This window comes from Canariomyces notabilis (assembly GCF_033297395.1).
Source record: "Canariomyces notabilis strain CBS 508.74 unplaced genomic scaffold N656scaffold_3, whole genome shotgun sequence".
Classification (NCBI taxonomy): domain Eukaryota; kingdom Fungi; phylum Ascomycota; class Sordariomycetes; order Sordariales; family Chaetomiaceae; genus Canariomyces; species Canariomyces notabilis.
In genome coordinates, this window is record NW_027041825.1 from 1,104,109 (window position 1) to 1,118,489 (window position 14,381).

A 14,381-nucleotide genomic window follows, 5' to 3' on the forward strand; every position below is an offset into this window, starting at 1 on the left:
GAAACTAGACTGCCAAAAATTACAAAAATTTCAGTCATTCTCCTCTTCAAGTCACCACTTTCCGCAGTATCCTATCCGCCGACATTTTCGAAAATAATAAGGCTGTTTATTATTTTAACATCGACAATGATTCCAAGCTGCTCCAACTAGCTGCAACTGCCATTCATTAGTGTCGCTGATTAAGGTTGGATCATTCGATATTTCGATAATCGATATGCGGAACCTACGCAACATCGGGCATGCCGTCTTCCGTGCCCCGCCATCGACCTCATCCTCGACTTTGACCTTGTCGGCTACCTGCTGGGATGTGTCGAGGGATGAGGTGATTGTCGCGCGCGGGCCGGCACCCGACGATGCCCGCATCGAGCTCCTGCGACTCGCAAGGCACACCCAGAATCTGCCACCCTCACATCTGTAAGTAGTAAGACTTGTCTGCCCTCTCTATTTTCGATTACTCTTTGGGAGGCACTGGATTCTGAGCAGAGGGAAACCTGTACTAGAGAGTCGAGACTCATTACATCGTGGGATGTCTTGAGCCAGACCGAGAATGGCGAGCCAGATGTCATCAGGAGCATGCACTACTTCAGCGATACCTTGACGACATGTGTGATCATGGCCGGAGGTGACATCGTGGTCGTCACCGAAGATGAAGAAGGCATCGCTGTTCCTGGCGAGGCACACGTCGAGATCGTAGGCACGCTGTCACCGTCCATTGTTGCGGCACGATGGTCTCCGGACGAGGAGCTGCTTGTCCTTGCCACAGGGGACGCGAAAATAGTGTTTATGAGTCGAAGCTTCGACGTCATCGCTGAGGTAGGACTCAGTTCTGAGGACCTGAAGCTCTCCAAGCACGTCTCGGTCGGTTGGGGCAAAAAGGAGACCCAATTTCAGGGCAGGGGTGCCAAGGCCAAGGCCTTGCGAGATCCCACTATCCCTGAGAAGGTGGATGAGGGCACTCTGAGCCCGGAGGATGATGGGCGCTGCACCATCAGCTGGAGGGGAGATGGCGCCTACGTCGCTGTCAATTTTCTCCAGGAAGGGCTGCGGCGCGTCATCCGTGTCTATAACCGCGATGGTGAGTTGGACAGCGTCAGTGAGCCCGTTGACGGGCTCGAGGGTGCTCTAAACTGGCGACCCGAGGGGAACCTCATAGCTGGGATACAGCGCCTTCCAGACCGTGTGGATGTGGCCTTCTTCGAGAGAAACGGCTTGCGGCATGGGCAATTCACCCTACGAGCCCCGAGCGATGCGCCAGATGCCATGCGAGATTTGGCCCTTGAGTGGAACTCGGATTCAACCGTCCTCGCTGTCATTCTGAAGGATAGAATTCAGCTTTGGACGATGGGTAACTATCACTGGTACTTGAAACAGGAAGTTCTCTGTGAGCAGGAAATCAAAAGGCCATACTTTTCGTGGCATGCCGAAAAACCACTCCTTTTCGCTGCTGCCACAAGCAGTGAGTCTTGCCTAAGCCCCCTCCCTGGCCCTTGGACAACTAACACGGCGCTTAGGCAAGGTACTCGTCAATGAATATGTGCTAGCTGTCGCGAGAGGCCCGACAAGGCCGCCTCATGACCACGGAGCTGCTGCAGTGATTGATGGACGGACCGTCAAATTCACCCCTTTCCGGACCGCTAACGTCCCGCCGCCGATGGCCATGTGTGAACTCGAAGTCGAGTCTCCTGTCATCGATGTCGCATTCGCTACAGACTGCTCCTCAATGGCTGTCCTGCACCGACTTGGTGTCAGCTTTTTTACCCTCGAAACTAAAGGCTCTCGCCTGTCCAGTCCAAGGCTTGTGTCCATGATGGCGTTCGACAAGACCAGCCTCAAACTGTACGAAGAGTCACCGCTCCAAGTGGCCTTCTCAGGTCTGAGCGAGGTTCAGGTCCTGCACATGGCGGAGGATCTCGAGCTGTTGCGATGTGACTTTGGGGCTGCTGATCAAACGACTAGAAGCTGGATAAAGACAGAGGCAAACTCAGTTGCGACAATATTATCGTCCGACTCCTCTTCAGTTGATGGTGTTGTGACCCAGCAGTTTTCTGGGAGGTTTACAGCTGTATCGTCTAAAGAGCACCGGCTTCTTCCCGTTCAGTTCCCTAGTTTCTTGCCGTGGGCCAGTTTCACCGCTGTTGGGGAGGAGCTCCTTGCATTTGGCTTATCGAGAAACGGTCAACTTTATGCCAATAAGCGACAGCTTGCAAAGAACTGCACCTCGTTTCTTGTCACGGACAGTCATCTCATCTTTACAACCAGCAACCACTTTGTCAAATTCGTCCATCTGGCCGCTGAGCAAGGTAGGTGGTTATTTGGATGAGATACCAAGACAGAGCCTGACCGTTACAGATCTCGATGTGCCCCCGGATGACCCCGAAAAGGACGAACGATGCCGGAGCATTGAACGCGGCGGGAGGCTCGTCACGGCCATGCCTACCAAGATGAGCCTGGTCCTCCAGATGCCGCGTGGCAACCTTGAGACCATCTATCCGCGTGCCATGGTTCTGGCTGGGATCAGAAAGCTCATTGAGAACAAGGACTACGGCTCAGCTTTTGCCACATGCCGAACCCAGCGCGTGGATATGAATCTACTCTTTGATCACCGGCCCGAGCAGTTCCTGGACAATATAGGCCTTTTCCTAGACCAGGTGAAGGATGCAGCCAACATCGACCTATTTCTCTCCACGCTGAAGTACGTTGTGTCATTGAGAAACGTGTATACTACACTACTGGGTGTGCTGACATCTCCTGCTTAGGGACGAAGATGTCACCCAAACAATGTACAGAGACACCAAATCGGCTCCTTTACGAGAAACCCCTTTGGACACCAAATCCGCGGTCAAGCCGGGCAAGGTCAACATAATCTGTGACGCTGTTTTGCGGAGACTCCTAACTCAGAAGAATGCCAACCTCCAAAACATTATTACGGCTTACGTCTGCAAGAATCCGCCGGCGCTTGACGATGGCCTGCTCGTGGTTGCCGAGCTTATGCAGGAAGACGAGACGCTGGCGGAGCGTGCAGTCGAGCACATCTGTTTCCTGACCGATGTCAACAAGCTGTATGACCATGCCCTCGGTCTCTACAACCTCGACCTTACCTTGTTGGTGGCTCAGCAATCCCAGCGGGATCCGCGAGAATACCTGCCATTCATTCAGGAGCTCCACAAGATGCCGGCATTGAAGCGGCAGTTCACGATTGATGACAAGCTGCAACACTGGGAAAAGGCTCTTGAACACTTGAAGGCGCTCAACAATTTCGATGATGTCAAGAACTACATCGTAAAACATAAGCTCTATCAACACGCTCTAAAAATCTACCGCCACGAGGAACAGCACCACCGGGCCATAACCGATCTCTTCGCTTCGTATCTCAAATCCACCTCCCGCTTCAAAGAAGCCGGCCTCGCCTACGAATCCCTCGGCAACTTCGGCGACGCTACAGATTGCTACCTCAAAGCCGGCACGTCCTGCTGGCGTGAGTGTCTCTACGCCGCGCAGCAACAGCAGTCCCCGCCCCTCACACCCTCCCAACTGTCCGAAATCGCCACCTCCCTCGCCGACGCCCTTCGCGAGGCAAAAGACTACGCCGCCGCCGCCGCCATTTACCTAGACTACCTCTCCTCAGTCGACACCGCCATCCAGCAGCTCTGCAAGGGCTACCTCTTTGCCGACGCCATGCGGCTCGCAGCCCTGCACAACCGAATCGACCTACTCGAGACCACCATCGACACGGGCCTCGCAGAAGCCTTCTCCTCGAGCACCGAGTTTCTCGCCGACTGCAGGGAGCAGCTCAAGGCGCAGGTGCCGCGCATCGCCGAATTGCGGCGCCGCGCCCGCGAGGACCCCCTCGCCTTTTACGAGGGCGAGAACCCCTTTGGCAGTCGCACCAATGCCAATACCGGTGGTGATGGTGGTGATATCCCCGACGACATCTCCATCGCCGCCTCCACGTCCGGCCTCAGCACCAGCGCAAGCCTCTTCACCCGCTACACAGGCAAAGGCGGCGGCGCTGGCAGCGTGGGCACCCTCGGCAGCAACGTCTCGCGCGCGACGAGCAAGAACCGTCGCAGGGAAGAAAAGAAGCGCGCGCGCGGCCGGAAAGGCACCGTCTACGAAGAGGAGTACCTCGTTAACAGCGTGCGGAGGTTGGTTGAGAGGGTCGAGGCGACCAAGCCTGAGGTGGAAAGGCTTGTGTTTGGGCTGGTTAGGAGGGGCATGGCGGAGCGGGCGAGGACGATCGAGGATTTGATGGTGCAGGTTGTTGTGGGTTGCAAGGCGGCTGTTGATGAGGTGTGGCCTGCTTCGGGTTTGGTTCCTGCGGACGAGGGGGTTGGTAACGGTCAGGTGCCGCTAGGTCCAATCTCTGGGGAGGGCTACGACCCGGCGGCGGCGCGGTATAGGCCTGCTGGCGGGGAGGGTGTGCTGTTTGACAGTTTGGAGGCTGTTAAAGCGCGCCAGGCGCCGCCTGTTGTGGGGGAGTTTGAGAGGTTGAGTCTGCTTGGGAAAAGGTGAGGGCGAGTGGCTGGATTGATGGGTGATATGGACGGCAGTTCAGGGGTTGAGGCGTGACGCTGAGTAGGAAATGGCACGGGACTTTGCGGCAGGATCAGGAGTTAAAAAGCACTTTGCCGTGATCTAAAAGGAAATAAAGCTGATTGTCTGGACTTCTCTGCCATTATATTGCTTGCGGGAGATATCAGCATTCCCACCCCGTAAATCATGAACGGCAGAGCAGAGCATACCTTCTCAATTCTATTGCACCGTCCTCTCCCGTTGGCCTCCTCGAAGGTTCCCACCGTGCAGTGAGCGATGACGACTTGTCAAGTCCACCTTGTACCCTTCTCACATCTACTGTTGCAACCCCTCAAGATCTGTCTACGGTCTATACAGTCAGACTGATAGTTAACAAAACAAAAGCTTCAAATCATATCAGGATCTAGGATCTACATGTCCACCGTCCAACAGACGATATAATCACGCGAGAGCTGTCCGATATATATATATAGCGACCAAACCAAACCAAATGCCCCCAGCCTACAACGCCCCGCTCGCTGCTTAGTCTCCAACAGATCTGAGAATCACATCACCCCCTCCCCAACCCGCCTTCCCCCCAGGCATCAATGCACCCTCTTCCCTCAACAACATCACATAGAACCATCCATCAGTGAAACTCGGCATCCACCCGTCCATACCTGACCCCGTCAACCTTGAGCTCAAAGCCGAGCCCGGCGCTGTCCACAATCATCTCAAGCGTAAAGTCGAGGTTATCGAACTCGACGCCGCGCGTGGTGGTGAGGCGCGTAAACAGGCTGCGCGGGACGGCGCTCAGGTCGGTGGTGAGGGTGCACACGTGGATCAGGTCGCGCGTGTAGGCTTTTGGCGGGTCATCGGCCTCGCAGGCGATGAGGTCGTCGGTGACGATGAGAGACTGGCCCGGGTGGAAGTTGCGAGTGTAGTGGAACGCGATGGGTTGGAGAGGGGATATGGCTTCGCCCTGGTCAAAATGGTCAGGTTGTCTGTCTCTGTCTTGTATTGGATCGGCCATGGCAAGACGCCAGTGAGAAAAAAGAGAACAGACTCACCTTGGCAATGTGCCACTGCATGCGGTCCGAGACCATCCAGCGCTCCCACAGAGGTGACCAGTACCGCTCCGAAACCGAGTGCTTCGTCTCGTCGTAGACGGTCGCGTACGACGTGCCGTAGTGCATCCGAGCTTTCCGGGATATCACCATGTTGCCCTCAAGGCCGCGCAGAACTGCCCCCCGGACGACGGCGGTCCAGGCGTAGACGGGCTGCATGACCTCGATAGAGGGCCTTTCGCGCAGGTCAATGTTTGAGTGGGTTGGCCGCTCGGTGTACGGTGGCGGTGCGGCACTGGTGAAGCGAGCCTTGAGTCTACGGTAGAGGTAGTCACTCTGGCCAAATCCGCCGACCAGGATGATGCCGGACACGATGCCGCCCTTGGCCCGGAGATTGTCTACCTGCCCCTGAACAAGATCGCAGACCTCCTTCACCACGGGCTCAAAGATATCCTTGATCTGTTCTGCCGTCATGACGAGGAAGCCAGAGTCGAGCCCAGCTTCTTCGTCGTCCGGAAGGCCAGGGAATCTAATACCAGGGTCAGGGAAGCTGCATCAATCTCACAGAGAAGGGGTTCACTGACGGGATGTTTACTTCCTGGTGCTCTTCCTCGTTGAAGTTGCGCTTGACAAATTCCTCGAAGTAGCGCAGGCCCATCTGCCATGTTTTCCCTTTCTTCACCTTCATCTCGTCGAATCGACTCTGTCCTAACCGGGTCTTTACATGCTCTTCGAACCTATAGTTGAGAAAAGCACTCCCGCATAGACCTCCAGTCCCAACAGCAGATTCCTCCACACGGATCGGCTTCAGTGACACTATCTTGTAAGCAATCAAGCTGTTCCCCCAGATGTTTAGCATACCGCTTCACCGAAATGGGAAGCCCAGATATTAGAACTCACTCAACCGTGCCACCACCACCGTCGCAGACGATGAAGTTGTCGCCCACCTTCAGATTGTTGGGTTGGATGGCCTTGAGGGTATAAACGGCAGCTGCTTCGGGCTCGCTGATCATCTGGATCTGCGATTGGGCGCCCATCCCGGCTCTTTCAGCAGCCTGGAGAGTCGTGTTCTTGGCGGCGTCAGACCAGACGGCGGGGCATGTCAAAACGAAGTCGACTTTGGTTGACGCCATGAAGGACTCGCCGTAGCGCCGAGTGAGTGTGTCCATGGTATGCTTATAGATCTGCGTAAGGTAATCGCTCACGGCATCGACGACGGTCTTTTTGTAGCGCTTGAGCTGAGCGGCCGTCTCCAGCGGGCTGACGTAGAAGGGGAGCTTCTGCGAACGGTCAAGGAACAGCTTGATGCATCTGAGCCGCGACTCCTCGGGTTTGAACTGGAATCCCCATTTCACGGTAGGGGCAGTGCCAGGCGGTGCATTGGCCGGAAGGTCATAGGATATCTCGGTCGGGACTTTGTCCGAGGTGATACCGTTTCCACCGGGCCATGACTTGATGATTTCGATATCGTCGGGAGTCCCCGTGTAAACGGCCGCAACGCTGACAAGTCCGTTAGCTGAGAAAATTCTGGACGTGCAAACCCATCTGGATCCTGGCTAAGCGGACAGAAGCTCACCCAGAGAAAGTAGTTCCAAAATCGACCCCCACAATGAGCCGGTCATTGATGGCGGGCGGGTCCTTGGCTGGTTCTCTCACAGGGCCATTGATGGCCTCGGCCGATGAAGATGTCGTGCTGTTGGTGAAGTAGCTCCGGCTGCTCTTATTCCGCTGACTTTGTGATGGGTGGATGGGTAAAGAGATGCTCATGGTGGTCACACTTCGATCTGGTACCTCATAGACACCTCAAGTTCATGGCAAGGCGCACACCAAAGATGCCCCTGAGCCGCTTTGGCAAAGCGAAGTCACACGGAGACCCCAACACAGACACAGTACAAAAAGCAATTGCAGATTGTAAGAGGTTATACCGCCAAGAGAGAAAGAAACGAGTGAGAAGACAAGAAGCACGAAGCGAACACTGAGGAGAGCCAGATTAGGTAGGCACTTTCAATCTGTCATCCAAAACCAGAGCAGCTCCTTCACATCTGAGGGTAGAGTGAATTGCGGGGCCCACCTGAGCTGAGATGAGGGGTTGATTGCTTTCCAGGTACTCCGTATGGAGAAAAGTACTGTACAGCACAATACAACCACCTGCACCTGGACGCGTGTCAAATGGATGACGTATAGCGAATGAAGGTGATAATATTGAATAGGGGCAGGATGGTCGTAGGATTCATTCGACGTTACGCAGACTTGCCGGTGCTAACAAATGCAATTGTTCTGGAGGTGGCGGGTCGAGGCCTGCCCTGCCAAGTGCTGTTGCCTGTGAGTGATTGTTCAGCTTCGCACCACCTTCCCCCCTTTGCCCCCTGTGCATGAAAAGTGGAGTAAATAGCCCGCCGAGCCTGGACGTATTTACAATTCAGCATTGGTCCTATTCGTACCTCCGTATATAGCCTCAATAGCTTGGCAGATGCAATGTCAAGTCCAAGAATAACTTTGGCTCAGCTACATAGCTCATGATAACTGCATCCAAGCTCACAAACATGCTACCGAAACAGCAAGACTGAATTGCATCACATAACTACCTTTTAACGAGCCCCATTCTGTTTCTCGTTATGATTGAAGTTGAAGACAGTGAAGGCACCTCCTTTAGAACTCAAATCTCACGACCCTCGTCGATATGAAATCGTCTACCTACCTAGTATAGGATTAACGGGAAGTTGATGTGAGAAAGCTATCATCAAAGATTCATCAAGGTATAATCAAAGCTCCCATAGATACTACCTATAATGCAACCTCGAAGAAACTCACGATACAGATTGCTGATATGACGTTGACGTAAACCACCAGAGTAGCTCATTGCCGGTAACCTTAAATCAATCAAGATGCTCGGCCACTCACCGGTTGAACCTACTTAGTGCCTACCCAGGCTACCCTGTAGGTGACTTTGGCAAAAGACGGACAGATGAGCCAACGGGGTAGGGCAATACTAGCTACTAGTACTTACTACTTGGTGCTTATCTTCTCTGCATAACCTATCACACATCGCCAGGAAGTCTGACTCCAATGTGTCATTTGAAGCAGCATCAAGGGGAAGGCACTTGATCAAAATCACCCAACTCAATGACCCTGGTAGAGAGGAGAGCAATGCAGCCTGCGAAAGCCCAATCCAATCTCATCCTGCCGCTCTCGCGCTTGATTCGCCAACTTCAAGACCCACTCGTCATACAATAGTCACGGTACCGAACATGTATATATAATCTCGCATCCCCCCTTTATACTATGGAACTACAACCTCACCCTTACAAGAGAGGTCTCTCAGAACCCTATCCAAACAAGTAGTGCAATATATATAAACAAATATGAAAATCGAGGGCAGGTAGCTAGTCGGCCCTGCTATACAAAGACCAAAGTCGGGACGGGACAAAAGGTAAATTCGATTGGAGTAGTGATGACAATATCTGCGCCAACGATGTACCGCCGGCGGCCGACAACAACAATGACTGACTGAGTTCTTTCCAGGGAGGTGCGCTAAGCAATGGTGAAAAAAGAAGGTGTAGGTCGGCTGCCTATATCGCGAGTAATAAAAATGATAGTAGTATGGGAAACCTCCAACCCAAAAGCAGTCTTTCCCTCTCCTCCGTGTGTTTTCTGAGTGTGATGACAAAGGAAAAGCGCAAAAGCCCAAGCAAGAAACAACGACACCACCACTTCTTGATCTGACGCCAAAAATGACAGTGACTTGATAGCTCGCGGCAACGTCTGTTGCACTGGCTGAACCAAAACAAAATGTCTCAGCCTCTCAATCTTCTATATGGGGGTATTTTTGAGGGCAGGAAGAAGGGAACAAAAGGTACAATACGAGGTATTAGAATCTGTAGTAGACGAAACAAAGGCAGGCGACATCCTGAGGGGTATTTGCAAGATGAGAAGAGAGAGCCACACCTCCCACAACAAATCCACGCTTGAAAGGCGTGTGCTCAAGAAGAAGCTCAGACGATACCAAAAACGAGGGGCCGAAAATGCGAGATGCAACCGATGGCGTATGATGACGATGATAATGCCCCCCAGAATACCAACCCAAAACACCGTCCCAGTGAAACCCAGTCAGGATCAAGACTTTTGTGTTATCAACCCGAAGTATGGAACTAGCGTGCCAATCATCTAGAAACGGTTCCCTGCCGCCCAGATGCTTGCTGACGCCGAGCTTGCCCAATCATTCTCCTCGTAGGGAGGAGTGGGCCACTTGTACTCGGCTGTCTTCTTGTTGAAGTCGAGGGGCTTGGGTGTAATTGCCTCCTTGCCGTCGCCAAAGAGCATCACGTTGCCGCTTGCAGACGGTGACGGGGTCGGATACGGGTTGGTCATCCCAATATTGCTCGCGGCCTGTCTGAGTGTCCGATCTTCCTTTTCGAGCCGTTTCATAGCACGGTGGGTAGAGACCAAAACCTCGTCCAGGAGTTCGTCTTCTTCGTCCGGCGCGTCGTACTGGCTGACGCCCTGTGCAGCCTGTGCTCTCCGTGTCCGGCTCGAGACCGGACCTACCCCCCTGGTGGTGCTAAGGAGATTATCCACGGACCTCGGCTGGTGATGCGGAAGGGAATGGTGCCGCTTGAGCGTACTGGTCGGCGTTACTTGGTGAGCAGGGGGTGCGGGAGGGACCTCGGGCATCTGCGGGCCGTCGCGCAATGTCTTGTCCAGGGACTCATACGTGTCTTTCGCGACAGGGCCCGAAGACGGGCTGTCGATCACCATGGAAGATCTGTTACTTCCCCACGGACCACAGCCGGCTTGCGCCTCCAGATCATCGTAGCTTGGCGACATCGGCGTCTGGTGCCTGCCGGAGAACCTCCTCGCCCTCTTCCGCAGGTGTGAAAAGAAGCTCTCTTTGTGGCCGCTTGTCGGAGACGCAAGACCCGAGTTCCCGTTGAGGGCTCGCTCAGCTTGTTGCCTGTGGATCTCGGCATAGTTGTTGGTGCTCGATGTTACCGATAGCTGCCGGCCAATCTTTTTGGAGCCCTTCTCTTCGACTGCGGCGGGCGCCTGGATTCCGTTCGCATACGTGTCGTTGTACGCTGGCGCCCTGCTGCTTGCCTGTGCGGTAACGGCATCGGACAACGGAGAGATAGGCCGGATGGTTGGGAGGATCGGCATTGGGGCGACGTTTGAGGGGCCGTTTGTCCATGTAGCTCGTTTTGCGGGATTCGGCTTCGGCTTCGGTGCCGGAGGCTCGGCGGGTATTATAGGGGCCGGACGGGGAGCAGTAACCTCCTTGAGACTCTGCGGTTGCGGTGCAGCAATAACCTCAACACTCTCAGCACGCCCAATCAATGATTTCCTGAACCATGATGGCTTCGATGAGGTCGGCGTTGAGGCGACAGAGTCCTTGCCCCTACTTATATCCGACTGCTTCCGGCCAAGAATCTTGGACGCTGACGACTTTGGCCGGAGAGGATCGACAGCATCAGCAAAGTAGTCGTGAGCAAGCGCCTGAGTCGATGTCGGGCGATTCTTCGGATCCCACATCAGACACCAAGTTACAAATTGGCTGAGGGAAGCGGGCCATTGCGGTGCCTGCAGGATCGTATCCATCGAGTGCGGAGCCATCTTTGGGAACGAGAAGCCCAGTTTTCCGGCGAGGCGTGTCCCTTCCCTCCATTCTCCACCGCCGACTCGGCCACCAGCCTTGTTGTACCAGTTCCCTGGGCTTCCCATAATCTCGCATACCCTCCAGACCTGGTCTACTTCGTTCCCACCCGGGAAAAGGGGCTTAAGAGTCGCAACCTCCACGGCCATGGCGCCGACGGCCCAAATATCCACCGGTGCTGAATATTCGCCAGCCCTCAACAGCACTTCCGGGGCGCGATACCACCGTGTCGAGACATAGGTCGTATATGGCAGTTTCGAATGTGTTTCCCGGGCAAGGCCAAAGTCAGCGATCTTGACGGTGTAGGTCGGTGGTGTCGAAGGCGGCGTCACTAAGGCCGAATATCGCCTGAAGGAGTTGGTGTAGTCCGAATGCGCTGATGTTGAGACGAGGATGTTCTCGGGCTTGATATCACGGTGGAAGAAGCTGTGGGCGTGGATGTGTTCAAGTCCTTGCATAATCTGGAACAAGATGCTCTTGACGCTCGCGTTATCCAGACATTTGTGGTCCCTGGCCTTCATCAGTTGGTAAAGGTTTCCTTCCATGTACTCCATGCAAATGTGGAGCTTTTTGCTGAAGGGGTCGAGGAAGATGTCGAGTGCCGGAACCAAGTGGGGATGGGCTGGTAATGTCCTGAGGAAGACAACTTCTCTCAACTCCAGACACGCTGAGAATGAGTCAAACGTCTTCTTCATTGTTTTGATTGCAATCTGGAATGGCACGCTGTTAGATTATCAAACTGCGGCAGGAACGAGGCAGTACCTACTATTGTGCCCCGACGGGCGACGCTGGCGCCCGCACTCCGTACCCTAGCGAGCACCACACTGCCAAAGCTCCCGTCTCCAATCTCCTTCAGCACCTCGAACCTGTCTTCGAGCGCCATCCCGTTGATAGCTTGTGTCGACGCCCGGCGGGTGAGATCGTGAGCGACAGTCATGATTGCGGTATATCAATTCCGAAATTGGTCGCAGGATAAGCAACAGCTGGGAAGCGGACGCGCCCTTGCGCGCAGCGCAGCGCCGAGAGGTTCGGATGTTTTAAAAAAAAAATGAAAGCTTTCAAGAGTTACACGCCGTCACCGCGACATCCAGAAACGTTGGTGTGGCGGCTAGGTGACTTCGTAAAATAGGTTGGACACCGGTTGCGTCGAAGCAGTCACCACTAGCTGGGATCGGACAGTCGCCGTGCTCAATGGCGTGAGATTAAGTTGGCGTGAGATTAAGTCGACTTGGTGTTGCAGGGAATGACAGGAGTTGGATTGCCAAATCGAAAAGAGTGGACGAGATTGTTCTCGAAAAGGAGCGACATGTGATGGTTCACAGGATAAAAAGGAGTTGAGGATGTCAGGGGAGAGCACCGAAACCAGTCTTTCTCTCGCGTAGCGGATGCGTGGAACGACCGGGGGCTTGGAAACCGGCGGAGTAGCCTGGGAGCAAACCTCAGACGGGGCCACCCAGAGAGAGAACCGAAGTAGCGGGTGTAATAAAAGGAGAACAAAATGATTGTGAGGTTCCAAGGGTGCAACCGAGTCTTGTGGGTCGTCGAGATTCCCAATTCCACGCCGGTGATGCGAGGCTGGAAATCTAGCAGGCGAGAGAGAGAGCGTTTGCTTGTGTCAGCTGCGGCTGGTTCGTTCTGGTAACTGCGGATTACTCGGGAGGTTCAAGTTGGTCTAATCGCGGGACAAGTGAAGGGGGAGAGAGAGAGCAGGAACACGGTTGAAGGAACGAGCGGAACCAGATAATTCCAGGGAAAGTAACCAGCTCCCTCATGGGTCTTGAGTGAAGGGGGTTGGCGAACTGATTTTGCACTTCGTCCGTGTCGCTGGGTGGAAGAGGAAGGGCCCGTCGATTCTGTGGGAGATGGGGTCCGTCCTTAGCATGAATCACTGGAGCCAGGGTGGACTTCCAGAAAAAAGATAGGGGACCCCAATCTCGCTAGTGATTCGGAGCACCACTGCTCCTTCTGGAGCGCAATTTGAGAGCCCACTTCCAAGGCCCGACTCAGCAAAAAAGCAACGAGCAAGGTTGGCTCCCGTATGCTGGGCTGCTTCGAGGGTCACGCCGACGGTGCTTTTTCAGAAACAATTCTGATCCCCTCACGAGGTGATCCAATGGAGAGTCGACTGGCCAGTGGTTGGCCGCAATAGGTCTGTCTTGTAATGTTGTTGAAAATGGCAAAATGACCTTGGATAATTGTGAAAGGAAGAATAACAAGCACAGCACTCGGACGCGACGGAACGCCTGGCTTTCTGATGTCGCATTTGCGTAGGGATGGAGAGTTAGCGGGTCGGGTGTCGTCGCCGTTGCAATCATTGCGGTTGCGCCCGTTCCGCCTCTTGGATACAGGCTAGGTTGAGTTTTCCACCCGCAGCCCCCGCAGTGAACTGCTAGCGCTAGTAATTCGGCTGTTGCCAAGCAGAGGATGTTCACACGCACCCAGTCGTGAGGTGGTTGGCGATTCGCAGAAGCTGCCAAACCTACGGCGTTCAAAAGCAGTGATGGACGCGATATGCACCAATAACGGCCCCTTCAAGAACAACAACGCATCGAAGGTGGGGGGTCTGTAATTCGTACGCATCGCATCATCGCAGCATCGTGCGTTTTCTTTTCAGATGCCAGCTCGAATTGCCAGTGGCTCGCACGGTCCCTGGGCAGCCTCATTCGACAACAGGAATCCCGCCCAGGGTACGGAGGTATGCCGGTAATTAACGTAAGTACTGTGCCTACCAGTCACCGTAGTTCGTGATATTCCCAAGTTTTCGCAACGGTGCTTTGGGCGCCTGGCGAGGCCCAGCCAATGCTAACATGACGGAAAGTTTGTACGGAGTAGAGTGCGTCCCCAAACATGCTGCGGCATTAGGTACAGGACGGGGCGATGGGATTTTCAGGCGAAACTCTCAAGCCCTGAATCCATAGCGAGAAAGAAGTCAGTTTTGTTTCAGACATTGCAGCAAAGACGGTCCCTGGACGGTACGCATAACGTTAACGGGCACAGTTTGGCTATAACGTCAAGGTCCGGACTGGCTTGATAATGCCTCGTGCAAATTCAGGTACCATTTTCCACTCCACGTTCCCAGCCCACCGAAACGGGACACCGTGCGGTTTTGGATCCTAAAATGTCAAGTCGCCAAGAGCCACTTTCATGAAGCGACT

General features: G+C 54.2%; 3 protein-coding genes across 3 annotated transcripts; 1 reads left to right on the forward strand and 2 right to left on the reverse strand.

The window, feature by feature from the left end:
- The first annotated feature begins 4 nt into the window (after nt 1-4).
- N656DRAFT_725503 (IkappaB kinase complex, IKAP component) lies at nt 5-4,662 on the forward strand. The gene is made up of 5 exons (XM_064812559.1): nt 5-414; nt 501-1,456; nt 1,512-2,300; nt 2,350-2,692; nt 2,757-4,662. The coding sequence occupies exons 1-5, from the start codon at nt 215-217 to the stop codon at nt 4,510-4,512; spliced, it is 4,044 nt and encodes a 1,347-aa protein (XP_064673373.1). The 5' UTR covers nt 5-214; the 3' UTR covers nt 4,513-4,662.
- A 499-nt stretch (nt 4,663-5,161) lies between these two features.
- Nucleotides 5,162-7,346, reverse strand: N656DRAFT_702842 (actin-like ATPase domain-containing protein; the record flags this gene model as incomplete). The annotated part of the gene is made up of 5 exons (XM_064811058.1): nt 5,162-5,516; nt 5,554-6,108; nt 6,164-6,415; nt 6,480-7,079; nt 7,156-7,346. The coding sequence occupies 5 exons, from the start codon at nt 7,344-7,346 to the stop codon at nt 5,162-5,164; spliced, it is 1,953 nt and encodes a 650-aa protein (XP_064673374.1).
- A 2,397-nt stretch (nt 7,347-9,743) lies between these two features.
- Nucleotides 9,744-12,163, reverse strand: N656DRAFT_787424 (Pkinase-domain-containing protein; the record flags this gene model as incomplete). The annotated part of the gene is made up of 2 exons (XM_064816603.1): nt 9,744-11,936; nt 11,993-12,163. 2 exons carry the CDS (start codon nt 12,161-12,163, stop codon nt 9,744-9,746), a joined length of 2,364 nt encoding a protein of 787 aa, XP_064673375.1.
- Nucleotides 12,164-14,381: the final 2,218 nt, after the last annotated feature.

Bases quoted from the DNA above. Each gene is read 5' to 3' on its own strand.
- N656DRAFT_725503 (XM_064812559.1), top strand. From the start codon at position 215: ATGCGGAACCTACGCAACATCGGGCATGCCGTCTTCCGTGCCCCGCCA. The intron at 415-500 runs GTAAGTAGTAAG...AACCTGTACTAG, and splicing joins AATCTGCCACCCTCACATCT to AGAGTCGAGACTCATTACAT. The intron at 2,301-2,349 runs GTAGGTGGTTAT...TGACCGTTACAG, and splicing joins CCATCTGGCCGCTGAGCAAG to ATCTCGATGTGCCCCCGGAT.